We start from the raw sequence: 27,031 nt of genomic DNA, 5'->3' as shown, positions 1-27,031 counted from the left end.
TTTAACAGATTAAATTGCCTCAAAGCTGGCAAGATCATTTTGAAATTTAAATATGATACAGCAAATAAAGTACTTGTTTGGACTATGGAATAATTATTTCATGGCAGACCCCATGATTTGCTTGTGAGATCTACAAGAGATGCAGTAATAAAGCTGAAGGAGGTGAATGAATACAGCCTCTGTTTTGTATTGCAGATGTGCCACGGCACAAAAAATTCCCAGATAAGAGGTGTTAGCCAGCTTCCATTACACTGAAAACCCAATACGTTAGATGGATCCTTACTTTTAGGATTTGAGTCACTACTGTTTCCATCCTGCCCTCACAGCTAACATAAGGGAAAAGGCAGGAAAGAAGGGCAGTTGGAAGTGCAAGTTCTTGCCTACACAAGGAACAGCCCTGCTTTAACAAGCAGGCAAAATGTATTTGTTAACTGAAGTTAAGCCAATGCTAACAGCATACACGCTCACAGATTAACAAACAAATGCAGCTTTAACAAGCTTTCAGGTCAGCTGTGATTGCTGGAACAAATACAAGTTCATGAATTCAGAACACGTTAAGGAGGATAAAATCTCTGGACAGAGATTTCTGAGAGTATCTTTTGCAAGAAAAGTACCCGATGGGCAACACCATTTGTTTTACACTGAAACAAATAATGAACAGAAAACACATTTGTGAGGGATGCATCCAAATGGGGTAATTCCAGAGATAAGAAATAACCCCTTTGTATTCCCATATCCAATCCCTTTTGAAGAGTTCTTTTAAGCAAATTACAGCCTCCTCTGGAGAGCTCTAAGTGCCAAACTCTACAGAAGTGCATCATTTGCTCATTCCATTTTTGTATCAAACAAAGGCAAAGCACAGAGAAGACAACCTCTGATGGAAGGAGGGAACCAACGAGACAAAGCATGAAACTGTAGGTAAGTGAAACAACCAAAACAAAGAGTTTTAAGAACCTCTGAAATAAGTATCACAGTTTTCCAACAGAAGAAACAACTTAAATTGACTAAAACAAATTTATACTTATAAATGTATACTTTAATTCCAAAATAGTTGCATACACATTTACAGTCACTTAAGCAGCACACTGAATAAACTGCATATATTAAACCATTGCCTTTCTCATCTCTGCAGGTTTGCTACTGAGGCCTATCAGTTTTTTAATTTCCTCTCAATATGTCTGTGTGTTTTGCTGGGGTAAAAGGCTTCCAAATTATTAATGGCAGTTTTCTAAATGAGCAATGAATGTAAACATAAAAATCAGCAAAAATATATGGAATTGCATACTTTTCTGCAATGAAGTAATGATTCATTTTTCGTAACAACTTCCATGAACCATGCTGTACACACAGGTAGTTTCTACAGCTGGCTAAGAGAGTAACGTGTTCAGATGGATAAAGCTCTTGCTTATACCTTCAAGTTAAAGCCACAGAAAAGGTGGGAACAATTTGTTGTATGATCCTCATTAGCAAGCAAGAGGCTAGGAAATTAGTAATAATGGTAGCACAGTGTGAGATTTAGGAAAGCAGTTCAATGAAGTTTACCAAATACTTATTTTCATCATTTTTTCTTACACTGTTAGTACAGTCTTCCCAAAATAAAAGGGAAGATTCATTTCTGAATAGAAATGTTGGAATGTGCAGAGTAATATTTGTATGGCTTCTGCAGAAGAAACAGTTAATTTTTGGGCCAGAATTTCTATCCTGACAGTGCCACAGAAACTGACACAGATCTTGGGAGTCTCCACTTAATCAAGTGAAAAAGTTTTGAGTACCCTAATTTGGATACACTAGTAATATATTGCAGCAGGGGAAAAGGGTGGATGGAGAAAGGGAAATGCAGAGGTGATAACTGGAGTCAGAACAGAGACAAGAGAGTGCTTCACTGGTTAGTCCTTTTCAACTGATGGATGGACTTGGCAGGGAGGCTGGAGCTCGAGGATCTTTAAGGTCCCTTCCAACCTAAGCCATTGTATGATTCATTAGAAAGATGCTGGAAATAATAGATAAATCTGTCATTAATTGGACAAAGAGCTGGAAAGTTGATGGATCGCCACCAAAGGGCTGCATTTACTACTGGTCGCTACACAGTAGTAACAATTGCTAAATTTCTTCATCACCCATTAGGGAAAGCTGTTCTCCAGTGCCAGACAGTGCTAAATTCATGGTGATGCACAGCAGGTTATCTAGCTTCACTCTACACAAAGGACAAATACTGTTGACAGGAGCTCAACTATACTGGTCTATTTAATTTTCAAATAAAGACTTAGAGAAGGAAAAGAGGTGAACGGAACAGGAGGTAATTTTCATCTTGGAACCAAGACTATCTTGTCTCATAATTAAATGTTATGTTGCAATTTGTTTAATTCTATTTTACAGGAAATAAATTAATTCTTCATCAAATGTTATTAGTCACAGACAAAGCTATTAGTCTGGCATTACTCAAAACAGTTATTAATTTGTACCATGTAGCTAAGCCTCTGAGAGAGAACTGTCACTGATTTCTCTGCAGTGACTTTTAAGTCTGACTCTTTGAAAGGGTAGATAACAGCAGGAAAAGGGGAAATGGTTTGAAGTTGAGGGAGGGAAGATTTAGGCTGGATGTCAGGGGGAAGTTGTTTGCTGTGAGAGTGGTGAGGTGCTGGAACAGCTGCCCAGAGAGGCTGTGGATGCCCCGTCCATCCCTGGAGGTGTTCAAGGCCAGGTTGAACGGGGCCCTGGGCAGCCTGGGCTGCTACGAAATGTGGATATTGGTGGCTCTGCATGTGATGGGGGGTTGGAGCTTCATGATCCTTGAGGTCCCTTCCAACCCGGGCCATTCTGTGATTCTGTGACTCAAAAACCCAGTTCTTTTTTATGACATGTTTATATTACTCAAAGTGTTAAAAAACGTATGTACCAAGCACCTGTTACTCTATCAATGATTTTAAATCAGGAACATTTTTAATCTGGAAATCCAACAGCATCTGCCCAAGTGCTTTGCCCTGTAAGGAGAAAAAAACCAACAACCACTTACTATCTAAATATAAAGTCTTTGTAAATTAAAACTGTATCATATGTATATATATATATATATATGTATTTAATCAGTGTAAGTTTTACCATCAGTGTAAAAATTCAGCACGGTCAGTATGTTTAATGTGTATTTATCATTATATATACTTAAGAGATTTCAAGTGAGTTTTCAATCAAGATTTGGACCACAGATTTGCTCAAATTGTATTTATCTTTTCCATAATTAATATTTCTCTCTTCCATTTAATTGCCTCACTTGTGAATTAATGTAATTAAGCATAAAAAAACATTTAATCTTGAACAGATTGAATAGTTTGTTGTATTTGTTACCTACTGGTAAAATAAATTTGAGTTCAGCTCTGCTACCCAATTCACACCTAGCATCATCCTACTCTGTGAACAGTCCCACAGCTAACAACAAACTCCTGAGAAAACAGTGGAATATTCAGTTACAAAAGATAAATGCATTAAATCAATACATGCCTGTGGGTCACTTCTTAGGGATGCTACACCACCACCACCAAGGGAATTCCTCAAAACAAAATTTAATGCATGGATTCCTGGCAATTCATATCTGTAAAATAAAATATACATTCTTGTTGTTATACCCCCTCCAACTGAGATTTTGGACAAAAACTCATTTAAACAGAACAGAAGCAGAAGACTGTGCAGAACAGAGGTGCTTCTGATAGCATCCTCTACTGGTTAATCAAGCCTAGGAGTTAACTGAAGATTAACCTTTCCTACTTTCTTATTTCTCACCCTTTCAGCCACTTGTCAGCCCTTAATAGTTCTAAAGGAGGATCATAAAGTATAATTCTCCTCCTATTCAATGTCAAAATTCATAGATTTCTAATAAGCCACTTTTCTCATTTCCATCTCTCCAGCCATTCAGAAAGGTCTATAGGCATGAGTTTCAAATCCAGTGTGATTTATGAAAACACAATGGACAGAGGGAAGTATTTTTAATATTTCCTAGTTCTGATACTGAAAAAAATGATCACGTAATAACCAGAACTCACTTTTGCTGACACTGTCTGCCAGCTGATTTGGAAGTCATGCTCTCTATTACTGAGAAATAACCGTGACTCACTAGCTCAAACTCTTGCAACTACAGAGAATTTTTAATAAATAACAAGTAAAGCTACATTTCAACACTTCACTGGAGCCACGTGCTTTGTTAAGATAAAACAATTTTATTTTAGTATAACAGACCCATTTTCCTGTTCCACTGCCACTGTATGCTTTTTTTCATCCTTGCTTCTGGCTGGTGCATTTACAATTTGGAAAATTTTGTGGAAGTTTGGCAAATGCTTCATGATTTCCTAGCAAAACTATTTCATATTCCATAAATAGGTCTATAGATATTTCCATTTGCCATTCCTTGCACAGTTTTCCAGTGCTTTGTCTGCTTCTGTGTACTCTTCCAGTGCTCCTTGGTTTTTTGTTTTCCTCCACTACTTTCTTTATCTAAGGACTTGATGGCTTTCCTTTTTTTTTTTTTTTCTTCCCTCTTAGGAAAGAATTTCATCACAACATCAGCAAGACACGAGGAATAATTGAAAAAGACCTTATTCAGCTCTTGCTGTGTCTCCAGATGTTTGACTGCTACAGTTTAAATCACATTTCCTCCAGCATTGCTTGTTTCTCTTTAGTCATTTATCTGATCTTCATCTGTTAGCAACAAATTCTTCAAACCTGTCCTCTAAAAAAGCTGGAATTGCTTGCAGTACTCTTCTATGGTTGAGGTTTATCTTCTCCAGTCCCTTTTAGCATTGTAAAAATGAGGGCTGTTATTGATACTATTCAACATTCAATAGGAATGCGTAGAATAAAGTAATTTTAGAAATGTCATCTATGTAACTGATTAATAATGTGATCAGCAAGGATTAGAGAACCTCACAACATTTTCTTTTTTTTTTTTGCCAACTCTGCAAATTCCAAGTGAACACACACCATGTCTATGAATATACCATACTGCAAGTTTTACCCTAAATAAAATCTCCCAAATCTTCCACGTAAGAAACAATTTCACAACTGGTAGATCTCTGCATCAGAATTAGAATAACGGAACACATATTTAGAAGCTAAGACCTCAGCTCCTCAAACAAGTTCCATGAAAATCAGTCATTCAGATAATCAGGGAGAAACTGGACAGCGTAAACAAGCAAACGAGAAGGAGTGGAATACTTTAAATTTCACCTTCCTCAACAATTCTGGAAGCATGCAATATAAGCTATGGATCTTAATTCAGAACATTAAAGAGAAGCACATTAGCTTCACACGTTTTCAGTAACTAGAGTACGATGTTCTAGCTAGAACTAGATTTACAGAAGCAATATTCAGAGGCAGCATTTTCAATACATTCAGACCTATCTGAAGTATCAGAACATCCTAAATCTTTCTGCACAAAAAATACACTCCTACACAAAAATAAAACACTTTAGCAGAACCATCATAGCAGTCTTAAGCAGCAGCAATGTATCAATTACATGTTGTCGTGCATTTACCCGGCATAATTAAACAAGTTAAACTGAGATCTAAAGTAAGAAAAACTTTTGATTGAATTGTATTAGATCATGCTTAAGAGCTGCTTTTAAAAGTGCAGAAAACAAATCAACTCTTCAAAGAATATTAAGGCTGTGACAGAAACCAATAAAAGAAGGAAAATTCACTGTTGTAGCTCAACTCCTATGCTCATGCACAATGGGGGGCCTCCTTAACTACTTCCTTTAAAGTGCTGCCCATGCCTGTTCAGAGAAGCCAGGTTTCCCTGTAAATTTCCTGTTAGAAATGTACGGAAATAATAAGGTTATAAAATGTGTTTATTGCGTTGGTATCAAGAAAAAGACAGCATTCCTCCTGTCAAGGGAAAGCAGTTGCTAAAAGAGATGTTTGCAATAAAATATACTGTAGAGAGGTATATGACTTCATGATTTTTCCCCATAATAAATGTATATGGAAAAGCAATTTAAAAGTATTGGTATCTGCCAAAAATTCATTGTTTTGTTCCCCAGTTCTTCACAGCAAGAAATCCTTAAAAAAATACCCTCACGGATACAGTTCTAATAGAAATGCAATTCTATGTTACAGAAATAGGTAACTGCAGAAATAATACTGAAAGATGCTGTAGCAGCAATGCCAAGTCACGGCTTGAACCAGTGGTTGAGCACCTGGTGGGAAGGCAGGGCCAACCCAGGGGAGCTGAGGTGCACACACTGCAATGCCATGCAGTGCAATCCCAGATCTCATTTAAGGAATCTTTTGCTGCTGTGTTACCTACGTTCTGCAAGCTTCTGAGTTTACAATGCTTTCTACCAAGAATAATCCCATCTTTTTAATCTATTTTATTAGCCTTAAGGAAAAGGAATGAAAAGCAACCAGCTGTCAATCTCTGTTCTGTACTGAAGTAGAACCATAGTTTTTAATAATAGAAATAATGTCTATTGCTTAACGACTCACATTTCAAATGAAGGAAAATAAGCCCTTCTTATGACAGTAAAATCTAAAAATAAATGAATAATTTAACAGAAATTATGCAATCTGAAGCATTATACTTACAATCCTAAACAGTTCCACATATGGATCTATTCTTTTTCCCACAGACGTTTTTCAGTTGTCTCACATAGCTCCACTATCACATCATTAAAAGAAACCAAACCCAGGAACAGATAATCTAATTAATCAAATTTAATTGGCTTTACCCAGACACAGCAAATTGGAACTTTTATTTATGAACATAAACAGCATTAAGGAACCACAATGAATCTATTTCTATAGGTATCATTAGAAGGCTGACATTTTTTATTTTTTTTTCCCCTTTCTCTGGTCTGTTTCAGAGGAAATGTAATTATTTTCTAGATATCAGAATTTCTTAGATCCGTAGATTTGTTAGCACTTATGGAACAGTGGGTGAGATCTGCATAGATCTGTTCAAGTTCTCTGGGCTTTGAGCTGCACCTTTCTGATTCATGCTCTTTGACCAAGCAAAAAGACACTTATTTCTTGGCATCCACAAAAAGATGTAATGATTTTGGCAAAATGTTGATTGTGGTAGAATAAATAACATTATATCAAAACAGGTTTTAGAAGGGTAAAGAGTTTGTTGCAATATCAAAGTACTTGTTTTTAATGAGACACAGCAGGCTTAAAACCTCTTCTCTGCTTTACTGGGCACACTTAGAAGAATGAGCACTACTTGCTCATCCTGCAAGAACAGGATGTCTCATTTGCCAGGGATTTCCAATTCCTTGTCATGTAGTGACCTGGATGCTTGGGAAGCTTCAGTTACGAAGGCTCCTGCAGTTTCAAGACTAGGAATATGTTTCTCAAAAGTAGACTACAAGTTATTCCTATTTTGTAGACATTCTTCATTAGAACAAAACAAAAAATATAGTGCAACAAGTTTTTACTCAAAAATGCAAAGAAAGATACATTAAAGAAAAAAGAAGTTGAATACAGATAGGTCCGCAATACTCAATTTAATTTAAAATACCTTCTGATACCATCACAAATCTATCGTACAACTGTACTGCACAAGTTCCTTACTACTCACCTTGATACCAGCTCTTCTTCAGGTTTTTCTCGCTCTAAAAGGTGTTCAAAGTAGTTCTCCAAGGCTTGAGCAGTTAAAGTTTTCTTTAGATATGGGTAATACAAAGGATGCCGTGCTATGACACCTGTTAGGTAAAATTAGTGTTAGTTGAAATATGAGCTGCTGAAACCTATTTGTAATTATCCTTTCAAAACTGATTTGAGGTCATCCTCTCAACTGAAAATGTACGTGTGGATATTCTTTAATGAACACCTGAATAAAGTAGCAGGACAGCCTTTCCTCTGTCAACAGAGAGGTAGTGTGTTGCGTGACATGGAAGAAGGCTGCCAAACTACATGATATTAACAGTTTCATTCTTCTAGCTGCAAGCGGACCCTGCCACTGGGAAACACCGAAAGAAAAACAAAATACCAAAAAAAAAAACCCAAAAAACAAACAAACAGACAAAAAAAAAAAAAACAGCAAAAAAAAAAATATATATATGAAGTTATCTTCCCCTAAAGGGTGTGCAGGACTTAGAAAAGTAATTGTAGCTGACCATTAACAAAGCATAATCAGATCAGTAGTGGGTTTGGTTTTGGTTCTTACACCCTCTAACTGCAAGAAGTGACAGTTTTTTATTGCTGTAAGTATTCTTTGATAAACTCCAGGTAACTTTATGCTGAAACCAATGTTCCACAGCAGGATCAGGAAAGCAGATTCATGTCACAGATCTCTTTATCTAGGGACTTAAAATTAATTTCACCTCATAAGTAGTTTGTTGTTCATTTAACAAAGCAATAGTTTCTTTACATCTGAGGAAGCCTACTGGCAGTGCACACATAATTCATGACCTGACAATGTTATATTGTATTAATAGTCAACCACAGATGGAACAAATAAAATAAAATAAATAATAATAATAAAAAAAAAAAAATCAACACCTCTTCACTCTTCAACGCAAAGAAAAGCTTCACAAAGAAAGAAAGAAAACCTCTTCCTTAAATATAAACAAAATCCATCAGTCTTAGCATGACAGCTAATAGCAAATCAAATCCCAAACGCACCTTTAATTCATACTGAGCTTTGAACACCACACGCTCTCATCTTCGAACAAGTTAGAGAGCCAATTGTTGCATGCAGAAGTAAGGAACAGAGGGAATTATTAATCAATACAAGCAGCAGCATAATCAACGTAAAGCCTGCACACTGAAATATACCACTTGGATTTACAATATAATTAAAAACATTCTCTTACAAGAACAACTTTGGTATTTCCTAACAATATTTTAGCCATCTACATGACACAGAATTAACATACACACCTTCAGACAACCAAGAAATTATATGTATATAATAGACAGACACAAAGAAGTAACAACAGATGTGCAGAAGAAACTCTAAAAATATGTTTCTTAATTCTGGGGTGCTTACTCTTTGCAACCCTAAACAAAACTTTATATTATAAGACATTCAAGTATTTTTCTTAATACCTCAGATGTCAAACAGCTGCTGAACAAAGACCTACAGATACTGCATTAGTTAAATATCGTTTCATATGGATTATTTCATTTGAGAAATAATAAAATAAATAATCAAGTTATGCTAAGAGATTTCCCAAAACTTAAGGAGAGCACTTGGTGCCTCTTAGCTGAGAGACTTAAACCACCTTGAGAAGAGAGATAAATACCTATGTTTGCAGAGTTGCCTTTGTCTCCACTTCTAGTATAGGCAAGATCCTCCAGGCGGTAGGTATGGTGACCACTTGGCAGATCTGTACAAGTAAAAATGAGTGCACTGTAATGATAGCTACACACAGTGGTACATTTTAAAGAGGTAACTGTCTTTACAGTCCTCCTGCATTGTTTGTAGTACTCTCACAAACAATGTCGAAGTTTTCTTACCACAGATACCAGAGGAGAAGCTGTGAGGGTGGGGGCAATATCACAAAATTGACTGTTTCTGCCCTAATATGTGTATTTATAAGGGCAAATCAGTTTTACTTTTACATAGCTGAATGCTGTGCCACATGTCCCCAGTTCCGCCATTGAATATGAAAATTCATCTCCATCATAGCAGTGCAGTACCTCTGAAGGAGGCTTAGCAGATATGTGGTATTTCTTGACCTTTTCCAGTTAACACATAGATCTCTCTGCTTCCAATGTGGGTAGAAAAATACATTTAGTTATTGATAATTTGTTGTCTCTAGAAACCAGTCACAATTTAAAACTCCAAAGACTATGTATCTCTCTTGCCTTCCTACATGCTGCTAGAAGGGTTATTTTTTCAGCTGCACTGAAGACTTCTTTTTCAAATAACTAATTTTGCAAATGTTTCAGTGTCATATGGAAAAGGCACTTCATGGTCATAACTGCATTTGCTATCAGAAGCCAGTCAGTTTTTTAACTTGTCTGGAATACTGGACTTTCAAGTCTTCATGAACATTATTACTATTGCCCTTCATAGAACAAAAAGTATTATTTTTATCTACTTATAAATAAACAAATAAAAAGCGGCCCTACTCCTTCCCAAATCCAGAAGTCCAATCTTGTTGAAGCCACGGAGTTTATAAACAAGGATTGATTGTTTAGTCATACATCACGGACCTCCTGCAATTCTGTAATGTAAGCAGCAGGCAGCCACCACCTAGCTGTTCCCCCGAAGGAGAGATGAAGTGCTCACCTTGCACTCAGTTATCCATTGACAGAAACCTAACACTTAAACTTGAACTACAGTTTATATCCATTTTTTTTTTAGGCGGAGAGAATCCAGTCATTTCAAGCTTGTTTTGCTTCTAACCTAACTTCCCTCTGGACTTATCAGCTCTCCTGGCATCCCTGGCTTCAGTGCCAGCATCTCAAACTCATCCACCTATCTGTCTTGCATTTAGAATTCCCATTCTTCATCCTTTCCTATAACCCCTTCCTGTGATTTTCTATCTTTCTGCACATGAGTGGGCAGTTTATATCCTCTCTCTGCTCCTTGAATACCAGTAAAGGGAACATTCATAGCATAGAAGTGACATTTTTCCTGCTTTCTGTCATGATTTCTGGTGTGACACCAGGTGGCATCAGCCACAGGAGACAACTGACCAACACCTTAAAAAAAAAAAAAAAAATTTTTTTTTCTCTTTCTTTTAGAAAAATAATTCAGCCTAGAGCACATTGTCAGTCTAATGTGTTAAAAACTCAAACTTGTATTGAAGAGAAGGTCTTGTAAATCAAACATCAGGTAACCTTCAATGGAGAAAATCATTCGCAGGGAACAATCTGGGACTGACCACAGCAAACATTTTCTGATCTAGCTGTACCAACAGAAAGAGAACATTACTCACATCCTAAAGAAAAATCTAGAAATGTTAAATTACTGAAATTAATTATGGGTTAGTCTAGTATAATAATACTTCACTGATAATAAACAGAACTTGAAGTGTTGAAAATACATGACGAAGACTTAACATAGTAGATGTGTTTTGAGCTTGATACTCAGTCTTTTCTACATTCACTTCCATGAAAAACAGTAGAAGCGTGCCATAAAACTTGCCAGAAAATATTAAAGGGTATATTTATATAGCTGAGAATATTTTTGTGATTAGCAAGTCAGATCCTCTTCTGATGCAGAAAGAGCCCAGGTAAAGCTCATTCCTCACTTCGGCCAAATCTGCCATACTTTGTACATTACAGAAACTGCTTTTCTTTTTTTTCTTTTTTTTATTTTTATTCAATCTGCAATTCCAAAAGAAAAAATATCTTTCAAAGGTTGAAATGTGGTAGTGTTCAAATTACAGAAGATGTAGAAGTCATCAACAATGTTTTAGACAGACTCTGACAGTCTTCATTTAAACAAAACCATTTCAAGATAGCGCTCTGGTGTTCTCATGTATTGATTTATTGATCTATCCTTCATGATCTGTTTATCAGGAAGTTGTTTTCATTTCACAAACATCTTAAATCTACAGAAGAACCCTCTTCGAAGCTAGGGCAAACAGTAAATTCAAATTCCACCCTTCCAGAACCACATCTAGCAGAATTTTTGAAATCCACTTTCGCATATTTCTGTTATCTGTTCAAAGACAACTAGCAGTCCCTCACACTTGAGATAACCATGAAACCAAGAAAAAATATTTCTTTCCTTACTAAATGCTGACAAAATGCTTTAGCAGAGTTTACTGCTTTTACAGTCTAATCCATCTATTTCTCATCTATGTTGTCCATATGTTAAGTCACAGAAGTAGGTAAGTATTTAGTCACATAGAGAAAACATTTCTATTTACAACTAAGGGCAAAAGTTTAGAGGTCCTTCTCAGGGGAAAAAAACAGAGGAGATCTGCTGACCCTCAAAAGTAGAGTTCTGCCTGAATAAAGCCTGAAGAATTCAGTACTTATAAACTGATCTCAGGCACCTCAGAAAGTCTTCTCGAATGAGAAGGCGGCATTTGAAAGCAACAGGAAGTCTGACTGCTTTTTTTTTTTCCCTCCAATATTTAGTGTTGCAGTTATGTTGAAATCAAAAAATAAATAAATGAATAAATCAGTAAATCTGCTAGCCTCATTATTAGAGAAACCATGATCTTCTATTCCTTAACTCACCGAGTCTGATGACGATAATCCCCCACTGCCCTCCCTGGAACTCCCATATATCAAAGAGATTCTGCTATGAGCTTTGATTAGCAACAGACATAATCAAGAGCTAAACACACACTGAAAACTAAAATTTATTTCTGTTTGATGCAAGAAGACTTCCTTGAAGGGATGTCTGAAAGGACAGAGAAAACAAATTCACACATGGCAGTTAAATGTTCGGTATCAGTGACTTCCAACACACAAACACATAGCCACACATGTATTTGAAAATTTCTCTACATTATATAGAATATCTCCCATAACTTATAATTACAGATTCTACTAGTAGTTTTGAGAAATTCCACTCATTTATTTTGGATTCCAGATATGAAGGCACAAAATGTTAAGATGCACTTCTTTTTTTGTATATACACATACTCGAAGATCTAAATTATTCTTTCAGGATCAGTATTATATTTAGAAATAATTTGAACAAATAATCTTTACGTGAAGTTACTTGATTTAGATTTGAAAGGCTCCACCCACAGCTTTAAATTAATTATCACATCTCTCTAGAGAGCAGAAATATAACAATAACGATTCTGTCTGGATCAAAAGGAAATTATGAAGAACGTTATGTGTTACAAAATGCAGCATGCAGTTCTGCCATTAGAAGGGATAAGAAAAACTGTAAATGGCTAGGAGGTTCTGTAATCCTTAATCTAATACCTAGCATCCATGAACAACTCAGACTGAACACTTCATTGCAGACATTCAGACCTGCTCGTCTTAGCTCACTGGTTCACCCAGGTATCTTCCTTTCCCTCTTCAGACATACGATTAGAAAAGTTGAATAAAAATGACCATAAGGAAGCATTATTCTAATATCCTTCCTTCAAAACTTACTAGTTGCAGAGCAGTCCCATTCTTATTCATTTCATGAAGCCCGATGTAATATGGCTGAATTTATTTATCCACATTATTAAGGCTTCTGTACTTCTGCCTTCTATTCTGAGTGCAAGTATTTTGATTTAAGTAAAACCAACTTGTACCAGGATTAATACAATAATCTTGAAATATACTTTGAAACCATGTTTCAATATCAAGTCAGAGTTCAAGTGTGGCTAAGGCTGTAATTTTTTTTTTTTTAAAGCAACTTGATATAGCCTTGTTATTGACTCCAATGTAATACTGTCTGATGCTAATCGCCATCCTTCCTAAGAAAAGTGGCTTAAGACTTTCGCAAAGGAATTCATAATGCATACTGTAAGGAGGTAAAACAAATTTCTTAGACAAAATTTAGCACGTGATTTTCTGGGACAAAGATGGGAAATGATACATTGCAAGTAAAAGATGATCATACCTTTCAATTCACCATTAATCTTGGGTGGATTAAAGGAAACAGTCTCATCTGATGTAAACGTGAGATCCTCCTCAAATGTCTCAACATACTGACCATTTAGAAATAAGTTGATCTGGAAAAAAATACCAATTTCCAAACTGTCAAATTAGGCCAAGAAATCCAGCACAACACATGAATTTTTCTAATTAAATACTCATCTGCCACATTTTAAATAGAATCTTTTCGATCATTTTTCTCAACTGCTTTTCTTAAGATTGTTCTTAGAAAGCAGCTAATGGCAACAAAGGCCTCCACTGGTTATTTAAAGGGAAGACCAAAAAACAAGAATAAGGAAAGTTATTCTTGTCTTCAGAAGGCTTGCTAAGATTCTTTCTCCTAGCACAAGTTTTAGGTTACCCCTTAAACATGAAAAAGTATACGTGGAAAATAACTCATGTTTGCACTGTAAAACCACTCGTGACCTACGGTAAAATCAGGACAGTTGCATAAGAGCAGTGAAAACAACACATAACCAATGAGATATTGAATCCAACCTGAAATCCAGAAAAGCGTTATCAAACACAAAACAAAAGAACCCACTGTGGCAATATTAATGTATCTGAAAATCTCCTTATGTAGTATTTTTGGGTTTAGATCGAATTCTAGGTTTATCTCTATGGCAACTGCACTCTTTGTAAATGAAATTCCAATCTAGAAAAGCAGTTAATTCATACCTTATTTACTCTGCAATCTCTATTGAGATCTTTCTTAATACATGGCTAAAACTTAGGCCCAGGGACTGAATCACTTAAACCATGCTTTTATACAACCTTTGTTGCATTTCAACGGTGACACCGGACATCATTACGAGCATACGAGCCTGCTCACCACATCAGTTCCTCAGAGCAAGCATCCTGATTTTCTGTATTGCTAAGAGACAGTGCTGTCTTCCCTTGCTAAATGAAGTTACTATTTTATCTTAGCAGGCATTTGACCACATTTGGAACACAGTGCTCATTAGTAATTTTACATGTGATTTGATAAAGCAGTAGCCTGAAGTTCCATAAAGACAGAACAACATTCTGGCTTTTGACTGCTTTCTCAGCTGCTGAATGAGCGAGGAAGCTCTCATACCATTATTAGGAAGTGTTGATGTGAGATGTACGCAACAGCAGAAAGTCAGTTCAAAGTCTTAGAAAAGGAAGGACGTGTTCAGATTTTTGCCTGCAGTATCCAATTAAATAATTAAGTACATTAAATTCAGTATCTGATGATATTCAGAAAAGCAAGGACTGTCATTTAAAAATTCAAACGTTTTATATTCAGTAAAAGATAGATTCTTCCTCTGGTCTACCTTGAAGAATTCAAACTATATACAGAGACATACATCATGGAAAAGAAGCAGGGCTCTAGCTTAATGTTTCACCTCATACTGGAATTTCACACAAAGGACTGCTCATCTGAACCATAACTTTTCAGACTGAAACACACTATTGTTACAAACTTAATATCATAAAGCAAACAGATTTCGTTTGCAGGCTCCTCTATAATAATCATCAGCAGCACAGAAGCATCTCAACCTTCTGCAATTTTAGACTTTCTGGAATATTGGTAAGAGTAGGTATCACTTCTTATACACAGAGCATCCAGAAGGAAAAGGGCAGCTCTCTGCTGATATAAAACCTGTGTTCCAGAAGTTCACTGATTTTAATAGTTACTTCCATTAGTATATACAGAGAATGGCAATGGTTTACGGGCTGGTTCAGCCTGGTTCCCTAACTAGAAAGGCAGGGGGACCCACAGACCCATGTCCTAGATAAGGGAAAAAGGGAAAAAGGAGAAAAGGGTAGAGAGATGGGCCTAAAATCAAAGCAGCAGCAATGATCTGAGGAGAAAAACTAATCTATTAAATCAGATATCGGAATGCAAGACTAACACACTGTAATACAATATAATTGGAATTGAAGATAATAAATCAAACAAAATGAGAAAGAGTGAAAACCAAAGGCCTTACTGTAGTGCTGAGCTGAGAATCTAGCCAGGCAGAGCAGAAGAGAAGAGAGAGACAGTCTTGTGACTTGCCAGGAGTTTTATCCTCGCTCTGAACACAAAGTCCCCTGGGGTATATAGTTCTCTTCTGGGACTTTGAAAGAAACAGAGCTGGCTTTAAGTATTAAGTCTTACCTGGACATTGCTCTTCGGATAATGGAAGAAAAATGGCTTCAAAACTGGAGATCTAGGCACACAGAGCAATCATAAATGCATTTAAATACAAATGAATGAAAATCCTCAAATTATTCACGTACTTCACAATCACTTGGAAATCTGAAAGCTTTTTACCCACGATTAGCAACAGTTTTCTGAACAATTTTAGAAAGCTCAAGGAACGCAGAAATTACTTAAATTTAATTATTAATAAAGCAAGATTTTATTTTAAAAAATAAACTTACATTCTAGGGCGCCCTCCGATAACTCCAGTGAGGCCAGGTGCTGGAGATGAAAATGAAATTCACAAAACAACCGTTAAATTCACCTTCAAAAATATCAAAGCTCATTGCTTAAGGCAGTTAAAATCATTTTGTAACACACATTTATTAATACTTAGAAACATCTAGCAAATTACATACGGTATCAAATTAATACAACCAAACATTTTATAGAACGGGTAAAATAGCTAAACATGTAAAAAATACTGTGTCTTAAAAAAAAAAAAAAAAAGATTTTGTCTCAAGACGTGCAAAGCATAAACTGCTTCAAAAGAAGAACCTAATGATTTTTCTTTTTGTAGCCAATGCCAGTCAGGCAATACATCTGGCAGAAGAATAACTAGTCTGAGAGATGGGAGTGTTACTGGTTTGGTTTTTTTCACTTCTCAAGAGAGCAGAGAAACAACTCCGACCAGATCCATACACAATTTCCTGCTTCTTTATTAGATTAACCATTTCAGATGCATCTCTCTCAAGCATTTTCACTGGCTAACATAGCTGGTTTTGGGTTCCTCTACACTGCAGATCTCATTCTTTCTTTCTCTTTTCTACATAGGTAATTTAGGAGCTTTAATCACTAGCATGATTCAAGATTTGTAGTAAATCAGTACTGATTAGATTCTTCTCAACATCTGGTTGTTACACTTTATTGCCATTAAACTCATCTAACAGATCAGTATTCCTGAAATAAACAGTTCTGCTCTTCCTAGCTTATCTTCTATCCTGTCTGCTTGGCACAGATAGTATGAGTACATGATATATCTACTATTTCTTTCCTCTGCAGTTCTGTAAAGTGTGTATGTGAAATCAGCCTAGGAATTAAGCTTCCCAAATGGTGTGTTTACCCAAGTTTACCCTGGCTAACATGCACCCACTTTCCTTCATGCTTCTTCCAGGTGTATATTCTCTCTGACCAAACGCCAAGAAACACACTGTCGTGGCAATAGGCTCACACTGGTAACCTCTACCACTCAGCAAGTTGCCTGAGCTTAGGTTTGGTGCCTTGGTAATGGAGATCAAGTGCTAGCACAGGAGCAACATAGCACAGGTCAATGTTACAGTCCAGATCCACATTCACTGGAGGACTGATTTCCCTGAAACAGCATTTAAGCAAGGTGCCTTACTGAAGTCTTTCATAAGGAATGCTGTTACAGAAATAAACAATCAAACAAACAAACAAATAAATAAATAAATCTCAAGTAAGTTAGCCACGAATAATCAACCCTCTACCCACCAAGTTCTGCTGCAAAGAATATGGTTGTGGACAGAATGGAAACTAATCTCTTACAATTACACCGTTCCAAATGATCCAGGGAAGATTAGACTCTACAAACACTACCTGTGTGTTCTTTCAAGCAAAAAATAATAATAATAATAAAAATCCATGCAATATTAAAACCAATTGCCATTATTTCCTGACTGAATTATGCTCCTAGTTTATTTAGGTTGTTGAGCAAGGAAGTGGGAAATGGTAAGGTCATGTTGAAAATAGGCTCAGAAAGTTAATTTAAAATTATCTGTGGATTGTCACATGGCTCACTTCCCACTAGGCAGCTGAACTGCTCATTAAGGGTACCAGATTTTGCTCCAAAATCTATTTCAACTTCCTGAAAGCTTGCAAAGAGCTGTCTGCTCTCATACAGTGAAACTTGGCTTCCAGAACAAAGCAGTTCTCTGAACACTAACAAGAAAACAATATAAAAATCTAAAAGCATCAAGTACTCACACTCTAAGGCTATGATAGACTTCTATTACTGTTTACTATCACTACTCTTGCAAACTCCTCCAGTATAAGCTTCTGTAAATGTGGGATCTTTCTCAGGACATACTGCACCTACCCTGCACATAAATGTAACTGCAAAGCAACCCTATGTTGTTACATCCCAGCTGCAACATTATTCAGTTCTATGTTAGAATTATTGAATCCATTGCCTACGTTAACGTACGTAGGACTGAAGCACTTGGAAGTATAATTTAACATACACACATCCAATTCCTGTTTAGACTTCAGGCAGAGAAGATGAATCAGATCTTAAATTGACTGTGGTTTATGACTGGTTATTTGTGTGAACAGATTGCACCAGAGCACAAAACCTCACCTCCATCCCAGGGCTCCTATTGCATTTCTCAGTCAAGACTGAAAGAAGGCAATTAAACGTTAAGCACCACTCTCCAACAGCAGGTCTGACCACAGCAGCAAGCCCACTTCTAAATAACTTGTGGTCTCCTTAAATCAACTGTTGTCCCAAGACACCTTCGAGATAGAGAGATCTTCCTGTGCTGTAATTCATGCTTACTATATGTTCCTTATAAATACCTGTGCAGATGTTCCCCTCCTTTCTTGCTGGAAGAAGGTGTACCTATCTACAGTGAAATCTAGCATGAATAATTTGTCATACTTGTGGAGAGTATCAGTCAGACTGTAGCATCAAGTACATAAGGCCATCAGCTAAATCAAAGTTGTTGATCTATTTTCCCAGAAACACTGCATGAACATCTTCTGTTATCAAACTGCATTCATTAGTCCCCCAAGGCAGATAAGCATTGCTAAGAATGGTGTCATCCAATCTGCAATCAGTCCCTTCAACTGAAACTATCAACTCAGTTCAGTTACTCAGCACCAGTCTTTATCAGCTTCTGTGCCTCAGAACAGCACTTGTAAAAAGGATGTGAATGCCTTCAAGTTGATAAAACAGTTTCAGACTTTCTTAATCCACCTATATTCTGTTCATCTGCACGTACAGTACCATCATACTGAATATTTCTTTTGTCTCAAGGGTCTGATCCAGTGACTTGCCATTTCCTAGAACAATTTCATTCCCAAGTCTGAGGACATGGCCTGAAATGACAAATTATCAAGGTGGCTGGGCATTACAAGCAGTGAGTCAGTACAGGAGATTGCGCCACTTCAGTTCTACTGATTTCACTTCTGAATATATGGCGAGACTGGAGAGATGTCTGGCACTAAGTCCACTAAATTTACTTCTTTCTTTGGTTATCAGGGTTTTAAAAGGTGTGAATCTACATTCCACCATTTTTTATTCCTTCAAGCATGTTTTTACTCTGCAGCTCAGTGTTTTTCACTTTCTCACCCTACAAAACTCAAAGAAGAAGTCTTGCCAATACTTTGACAGTCCATATCATGTTAGAAAACACATCTAGTAGAGATTTAAAAGCTTTAAGTAGTTTAAATTCAACAGTTGATACTTTCTTTGAAACTTCACTGTGTTCCAAAGTGCAACCGTGTCCCCTTGTGACGGCTGAATTAGCTCAAATAAAAGCTGGTTAGTGTATTTATGGTATACATTAAGGAATTACATTTGCTATACATTTACAGTTAGTTCTTACAATGTAGTTTAATAAAAGTACAAACTGTATACTTTTTTTAAATGGTGGTCAATTATACATTCTAATTATTACATATCCTCTGCATACAGCAGATAAACTATCTTCTGCAATATTATTCTCAAACAAAAACGGAGACTGCAATAAATTGTCAGAACTACGACGTTCCTTGAAGTATCTTCCAACGCACTTATGAGATCAGTCATAATATTTACATACACTCAAGTACTTTAAAATCTCAAGTTGTATTAACCAGCTGTCATCTTAGTGTCAAACTCTGGTCATTTTAATGTGAAATAAGGGTCAGCACATGATTTGAGCTATTAATAAAACTCTTCTTAGCTACTGAACTATTAAACTACAACTAGTGACACTTTCATTCTGCAAGGCTCTTCTTGAGACTCTTCCCCACTAGGCTTTATTCAGAACAATCTATCCAAATTAAAAAAGTACACAAAAGCACACTTTATAGAGCAAGAAAACAGCTCTAAAATTGCACTATTAAGTCTGAAAATTAAAGACTAAATTGCTAGCAACTGTTAAATAAACTCGCTATTATCAATTTTCAAATTATCGAGAAATAAACCCAGAGAACAAAAAGCATTCTTTCACCAAATGGAAGTTAACCAATCTCAGGTACTAATTACAAAAAATAGAAAATGATTGATTTAATTTTTAATAGCTTGTATCTCCTTAAGCCCATTAAGTAACCAAACTGAAAAATGATTGTTTAAACTGGTAAATGAGGTATCCGGCTCAACAGCAGTTTACAGTACAAATGCTGTATTCCAAACACAAAACAAACAACAAATCATTCTTTCCTGGATTCTTTCCTGTCTACATACAGCAGCATCAAATTCTTCTCTTTGCTTAAGCATCTGCAACTTTAATAATATGAAAATTGTACAGCAGAATGGTACTGTGCAAGTATGCTCAAGTGCCTCACTGGTGATCAATAAAAACAATTAACAAAGCATTACAGAAATGAGCTAAAAACCACATCTCTGACATTCAAGATATAACAGCCTGAGTTTTAAGTCTCTGCTGTGAAGCATTATGCAGGACACTGCTGCAACACATCTACTAATCACAAGGAAAAAATACTGCTTTTTACCCTGCTCTTGCTACCTGTAAGGACTGAAAAGCTGAAATTTCCCTCTAAGTTTTACCAGGTAAACAGCTCAAATATTTTTGGACTAAAGTGATTAAATTTCACTTAAGACACTGCTCTGATAACACGAGCTGAAAGCTGGCCAGTCACCTTAAGAAACAAATGTTCACATACTATGGAAACTCACTGTTAATACTGAACAGTACTGTGCTACTCAAGTCAAGTAACACAGATTTTTTACTATTTATTCTATAGACAACAGTAGTGAAACAAAACTGGACAGAGCACACACCAAGAATTTGGAGCGAACAATGCATGTACCAACTTCAGATCCTAAAAATAAGCAACTGTTTTAAATCCAACCTTTCCTTTATTCAAAAAGACACCTGCCAGGGGATCATCTATGCACATATAAAATAAAGAACTAGTAGAGATTTTACTTTCAGGAACAGAACACAAGAATGACGAAAAGGGAAAAACTACTTCAATTATGAATCTTTAACTAACTTTAGAAATGTTAGCTTGATCTAACCATGAAAACGCTATCATTAATTAACATAACAGTGTTTGGAAGTAATGCACATCTATGGTAAATGCTGATCCACTAAATAACCTTCACAATTGCAAAATATTTTAAAATGAATCTTCCTAATTACTTCTAACTGATTGTATTCTGTCTTGTAGGAGGGAGCAAAAAAAAGGGAAGAAAAAAAAAAAAGAAGATAACCATGCATCGATCCTTCTTTTATAAACACAACTAAAAAGAAGTACTATACTATCTACAGCTCTGATACCTCTGTAAAGACAACAGAGAACATGCTTAGTTCCATCCAATTTTGAATCCACTAAAGGAAAATGTTGACCAACTGTTTAATTGCACAGCAACATTCAGCCGCCATGAATCAAGATTCTAAATGTCTTATGGAAGCTGACATTCAAGTTAAGTAATTTAATTTGAAGATTCATGTAAATCCCCAATACATTGCTCTGTTAGGTACAGAGAAGCAATTGCAACACAGCCGACCACCAGTCTTCCAAAAGAAGCTCTCCAAACTGTAAATGGATTTTAAAAAGATTAAATGAGTATGCATAGCAGAAGCAGCAATCAAATCCCAGCATATGAATGTAGTCCTTACAACTAAGATGGCCACAGTGGTAACACTTAGATTTGACGTGGGTGGAGAAGAGAAAGCAGAGAGAAAAAAAAAATTTGCTCAAAGTGATCAGTTAGTAAGTTCTCCTAGAAAGTTATGACAATCCAATGAAAATTACAATGAATAAATGCAAAGTTTTTCTTGGAACAAATATCCAATAAAACAAAAGAAGCACAGACGATTTCACAACAGGTGACCTTTGTGCAAATACTTCAAACTATATACTCTTAAAACCAAGACTGACTTTTAATTAAATCCTGGTGTTTTGTCCTTACTTCAGAGGTCAATGAAAAAAATCCAGTACAACACACTCACTCAAAGTCAAAAGTTAAAGACATTAACGTGAGGCTAGACATAATAGTGCAAGATCAGAATTTAAGTTGGGGAGCTAACAAGCACAGTGTGAATAAAGACTTAGATGGGGACCATCAGCATTCTCACTGCAGTATACTATTTAAAACTTTTTAATTAGATCTGAAAGTTTGACTTCTCTACATAAGCAGCTAGATTATATTGTTGGAGAAAGATATGAATGTTTACCCATGCCAGTTCCAGCTGGTGCAATCTCTTTGGAGAAGATTTCTAAAGCTTCTTTTTGCTTATGATGTACTGCAAGCCAAATAACAGCTTCTCGAGGACCCTGCTTTAAAAAAGCAGATTAGCTTAGCAGCAGAACAGCAGTTATATCTGTCAAATCAAAAAGCAACTGTAGCTCAGCATTCAAAGCAAATCTAATGGACATCTCGTGCTCAGTACTAGCTACAGTTTTAGTTAGTGGCTTTCCATCCAACAGATCTGTAACTTTCAGTTAACACCATCTTTTACCAGTACATCAACCATTGGGTACTTCAGACTGCTACAATGCTGTGCATCAAAACATCCTTCAAAAATCAAGTACTATAACAAACACTAATTTGTAAGGAAATTGCTTCACTCATGAGACGGGCAAGCAAACTGTACTCCTGTTTCTACATGCACTGAGAATACTCTGGGGCCAAGCCTACTTCCCTTAGCATCAAAAAGTAAATAGATCTGCTCACAGAAAGGAAGTCAAACCCAATCTCTGGAAGTTTAAAGACAGAAAAGAACTAAAAAAATAGCAGGTTTCCAACAAAAACAATAGACACAATAGTTCATCCCAACTTCTTTTAAGTAGCAATTTCTGAAGTGTTTAATAGCTTCCCTAATTATGCATAAAATCATGAATATTTCAAAATAGCATTTCTCCTATTAGTGTAAAACATTCAACAGATTTTAGAGAAAAGCCTATTTCTTTATCTATAGAGAAATTGATGACATTTCCACAAGAAGGATCAAGTTCCACATGCTGCCAGAAACAAACACCTATGAACACCTACAGCCTCAAAACATAGGAGATGAGGTGTGGAGCAAAAGTGCATGTTTTTATGCCAGTTGAATGGAATGACTCCTTTAGGGAGTTTTTTCTCTGGACTAGGGAACAGCATTACCCTACACTTGACCAAATTTTTCATGACTTAACCCTGAAAAGACAAGAGAGTCTTTGTGCTGACAGCATTTTTCTCCTAAGAGATGGGAACAGGAGAGAAGATAATATATGCAGGCAGTTGTTCAATGAGCTGACTTAAAGTTGTGGTCAGACAAAACTCACATCTCAGCTTTCCTGTGGTATGGTTAGATGCTTATTCACTGAACAAAGTTGAATGGGTGCTCCTGATTTCAAGAACTAGAACTCAATAGTTCTATAATGGAGCAACTGCTAATTTGCTCAGCTGGCATAGGGAAAAACACTAAGCCATCATGCCTAAAAAAATACATTAATTACAATTCAAGTAAATTTAACAAGCATCATACAAGAAAAAAAAAATTCTTAGCAAGTTTTAAGACTCAAGTAAGCATTTTAAAGTTAAAAAAATAAATACTTTCCTCTTCAAAGTAACTGGAGAAAACACATGCTGGATCCAAACTCCTAAACTGCTTTTTAATACACTCCTAACTTTAGCTCTACTTATTTTAATTGTCAGTGTTTCTGTAAAGTTGCATTCTTTAAAAACACTGCATAAAAGTAAATACAGATGTCCCATAAGTATAATTTCCAAGCATATATACCATACATTTTCACAAAAATAATACTGCAGAACATGACAACATTAGAAAATCTCAAGTCAGCTTCAGGAACTTAAGTAACTTCACAAATGTAAAAACACGGTCGTGTTTCCTACTGACAGCTGCTGAAATGGTGCTCACAGTACATGCTGCAGTACTGTATGCCAGTCATTCTGGCTACTGTAAGATCATCCCAAAGAGGTAGTTATTTTAACAGACTACTAAGTCTTGTACCCCAACTCAAATACATACTAAAATCCCAAAATGAACAAACCCACAGTGACACAAAAAGCTCCCAGCTCTCCAGCTAAAACATAGTAGTGAAGGGCCTCAGTAGAAAAACGTGGCAAATTAAACTTTCTTTCCACTTTTTTATTTTTAAAGCGCTCACAAAGCTGTCTGGAGATTCATGATATTACTATTACTACTAATTAATAGGAAATACTCTCACAAAAGCATGCTCATGTATTCACATCTGCTTCCTGCTTCTGCACTGCACCTCTTCAACACTGCATTTAAGCCCCAACCTTCTGCTCTGTCCAGGTGCACGAGAGTATCAGTGGTCTATGAAAACAGAGTCCTGACCTCTGTGTGTTAATCCAATACCAAAACTGAAGTCGCAGACTATTTCAGTCATTTACATTACTGTATGATTAAAAAACAAAACAAATTTATCTTTCAAGTTCAGAAATGCGGTGTAGAAGGGTTAGAAGAAAACTACTGCATTTTGGTTAACGAAGCATTATTTCTGTTCTGTTAAGAATCTGCTCACAGCCATGCTCAGCCTGCTTTTGTAAAACCAACTAATAAGTCAGGCACTGTTAATATATAACTTTCACGTGAAACACATCCAGTATTTCTGCATCATGAACTCATTGATACTGTGACACTGCCATAAGCCCTTCTTCCTCAAGAACAGAAAAATCAGAGCAGGAAGTATTAGCAATTAAATACCACGGAGTTACTCAGTGCTGACTCGAGTCCACTGTTTCTGCTGATAAAGCAAGCTATCAGAGTGGCAAAGAACAGCTATGGAAACAGGTGGAGAGACTGAAAAAATAGGAAAGAAAGCAAGGATTTTTGTATTTCTCAAGGCTATTTTCTGTTGTCGGGAATATTCAATGCTATAAACATCATCTCACTCTAGACTAAATGGATCCAACTCTGAGATACACAGCCAGTGCACAATTTAAATTCAGATAGATGAATCTCTGAAGCACGGATTGTTTCCCTCATGTGATAATGTACCACTCAGCACAACATGGCTCTGCTTTTGACCACTGTTATTTGCAATCCAAACAAGCACAACTAATTTTGTGCAGAAAGACATAAACAGAAAGAGAATACATCTACCAAAGGGCATGTGTTTCTCTCACTGGTTTTCAGCTTTGTTTTAAATGGTAAAGCAACCCTCACTCTTCCCCTATTCCTCTGAAGCAACTGCGACTGCTTTCCAGACGAGAACTATTTGGGTTAGGTTCCTCTGTTGGAGAACCAGAGTGAAGAAGATAAGGTTGTAAAGCAGCTTCCTGTGTTGCAGCTTTAACTTTCCTATTGCAGGCATGTATGGAAAGCACGTACAACAGAGATACTGCTGCATTTAATTTTATTGTAAGACCTGGAAGCTGAGGCTAAAATACAGGAAATACTGTAAACATTCAACTTGGTTTGGAAAATGTTTTCAGTATAACGTAAGCAAGGCAAACTGAACAGTAAGAATAGAGAAGCTGTTCTTTTCCAAATCATTATTCACTCTAGTGAACAACACAGAAAACTTCTCATGTAATGATATCATTAAAAAATGAATTACAATGCCTAATCAAAAGGAACTGGTACAAAGAGAACACTGAAGTTGAGTATCTGGAAAATGTGCTCCTATGCTCCAGTATTTTCCTTCTGCAATCTCAGTAACACACTTAATGTAGCAGGGTTTGTCATCCTGAAAAGACCACATCATAGATGGCTCTGCAGGAAGCAACTCTTCCTGCTGGGCAGAATAAAACTGAAGCTCAAGCACTAAAGCACACACAGCTGCAGACACAACTTGTCTCATTTCTAAGAGCAAATAATTTCTATAATAAAAGTTTCACTATCTCTTTTTTTTTTTTTTCTCCTTACAGAGACACATTTTCAGCTTTTCATATGCTGGCATTTCTAAGACCAAACTCACAGAGCTGAGTTTTGACAAGTGTATCATAAGGTTTTTGTAAGGCTTTCATTGACAGAAAAGAATTAGATCCTACTGTTTTAGAACAATCTAAACTGTCTAAATATTTTAAGTGTATGTAAGTGGGGACAAAATTTACAGTCTTCTTCCTATGAAAAGATCTTCCATTTCTAGATAAGGAAAGCAATCTGGGTATCACAGCTGCAGTGGCTACAGTCATCATTCACATTCTTACAGATGAATTCAACAGGCCACAAAACATGCTACAGAATTGCGTAGTTGAGGACTGTTCCACAGATAGGACCCACAGAGCTTCAGTACAAGCAATAATAATTCTGCCTTTCTTTTATAATGCTGTCTTCTAGAGTTGTGCCCTAACGCAATTAAGGTCTACATCGTAAGAACATTTAAGGTATTTCTTCAGATGAACACCACTAGAACAGATCAGAACAACATTTCTGTAAGATTTCTTATCTGCTGGAAGACCCAATACTCCAAAGACTGTCAGTAATTTTGTACACTAAGTACAACACTGAACTCCTTGCAAGATGGTGGGGTGAAATTCCCAGGATGACAGTGACTTTCTTTAAAGTTATGGAAAAAGATAATGATATGGAGAGATTAAGAAGAGGAGGTCAGTGAAAGTTTAAGAACACTGCACTGAATACTTACACCATCTATACTCCTTCTAGCATGCGGTCCATACGTATCTTCAGACCCTAAAACCTGTATGTTAACTGCACTGTAATCTTCGTACCCAAGCTGACTGAAAATAAGACGCGTCCTGCAACAAATGATTTTTTTTTAATTAGTAAACTGTCTCAAAGTAATTCTCTGTAGTAGCCCTGTGTGATTACAGGAATTAGCTCTGCAATGTAAACTGGTTACTGATAGTTTTCACTACACAAATGAACAGAAATATTGCATCCAAAGTGATATGGGCTAAGTACCTGGAATTACGTTAGGATGAGAACATTTGCCATCAATTGACTACTTTGAAGACACTAGCAGTATCACTACTGTTGTAAATATTAAACATGGCACCTGGAACATGATATCAGCTTAAATATAAAGTGAAATTCTCATTGATATATAAAAAAAAAAGAAGGTGCTCAGTATACAACCACTGAGGCCATTTCTCTTCCAATGAGCATGGGAAAAAAAAATAATACTTGATTTACTTGATTTCTAAAAGGTGCCTAGCCCAGAGAGCTTCTTCCACTGGTGTATAAT

At 36.4% G+C, this 27,031-nt stretch overlaps 1 protein-coding gene across 3 annotated transcripts in view; it reads right to left on the bottom strand.

Annotated features, from left to right (window-relative positions):
* Positions 1-1,014: 1,014 nt before the first annotated feature.
* Positions 1,015-27,031, bottom strand: part of LOC100546750 (uncharacterized) — a 47,334-nt gene continuing 21,317 nt past the window's right edge. The window contains exons 12-20 of one of the 3 annotated variants that reach the window (XM_085221973.1): positions 26,471-26,582; positions 22,087-22,189; positions 15,901-15,940; positions 15,635-15,686; positions 13,472-13,583; positions 9,237-9,320; positions 7,568-7,691; positions 3,496-3,586; positions 1,015-2,981 (exon numbers count right to left, since the gene is read on the bottom strand). In XM_085221973.1, the coding sequence (XP_085078099.1) occupies positions 2,907-2,981; positions 3,496-3,586; positions 7,568-7,691; positions 9,237-9,320; positions 13,472-13,583; positions 15,635-15,686; positions 15,901-15,940; positions 22,087-22,189; positions 26,471-26,582 (793 nt within the window). In that variant the 3' untranslated portion in view covers positions 1,015-2,906. Of the gene's footprint in view, positions 2,982-3,495; positions 3,587-7,567; positions 7,692-8,613; positions 8,654-9,236; positions 9,321-13,471; positions 13,584-15,634; positions 15,687-15,900; positions 15,941-22,086; positions 22,190-26,470; positions 26,583-27,031 lie in introns of those variants that run through there. The other 2 variants (XM_085221974.1, XM_085221976.1) reach the window with 2 other exon arrangements.

Source organism: Meleagris gallopavo, chromosome 4 (genome assembly GCF_905368555.1).
Source record: "Meleagris gallopavo chromosome 4, MGAL_WU_HG_1.1, whole genome shotgun sequence".
Lineage (NCBI taxonomy): Eukaryota > Metazoa > Chordata > Aves > Galliformes > Phasianidae > Meleagris > Meleagris gallopavo.
This window is presented reverse-complemented; position numbering and strand designations above follow the sequence as displayed.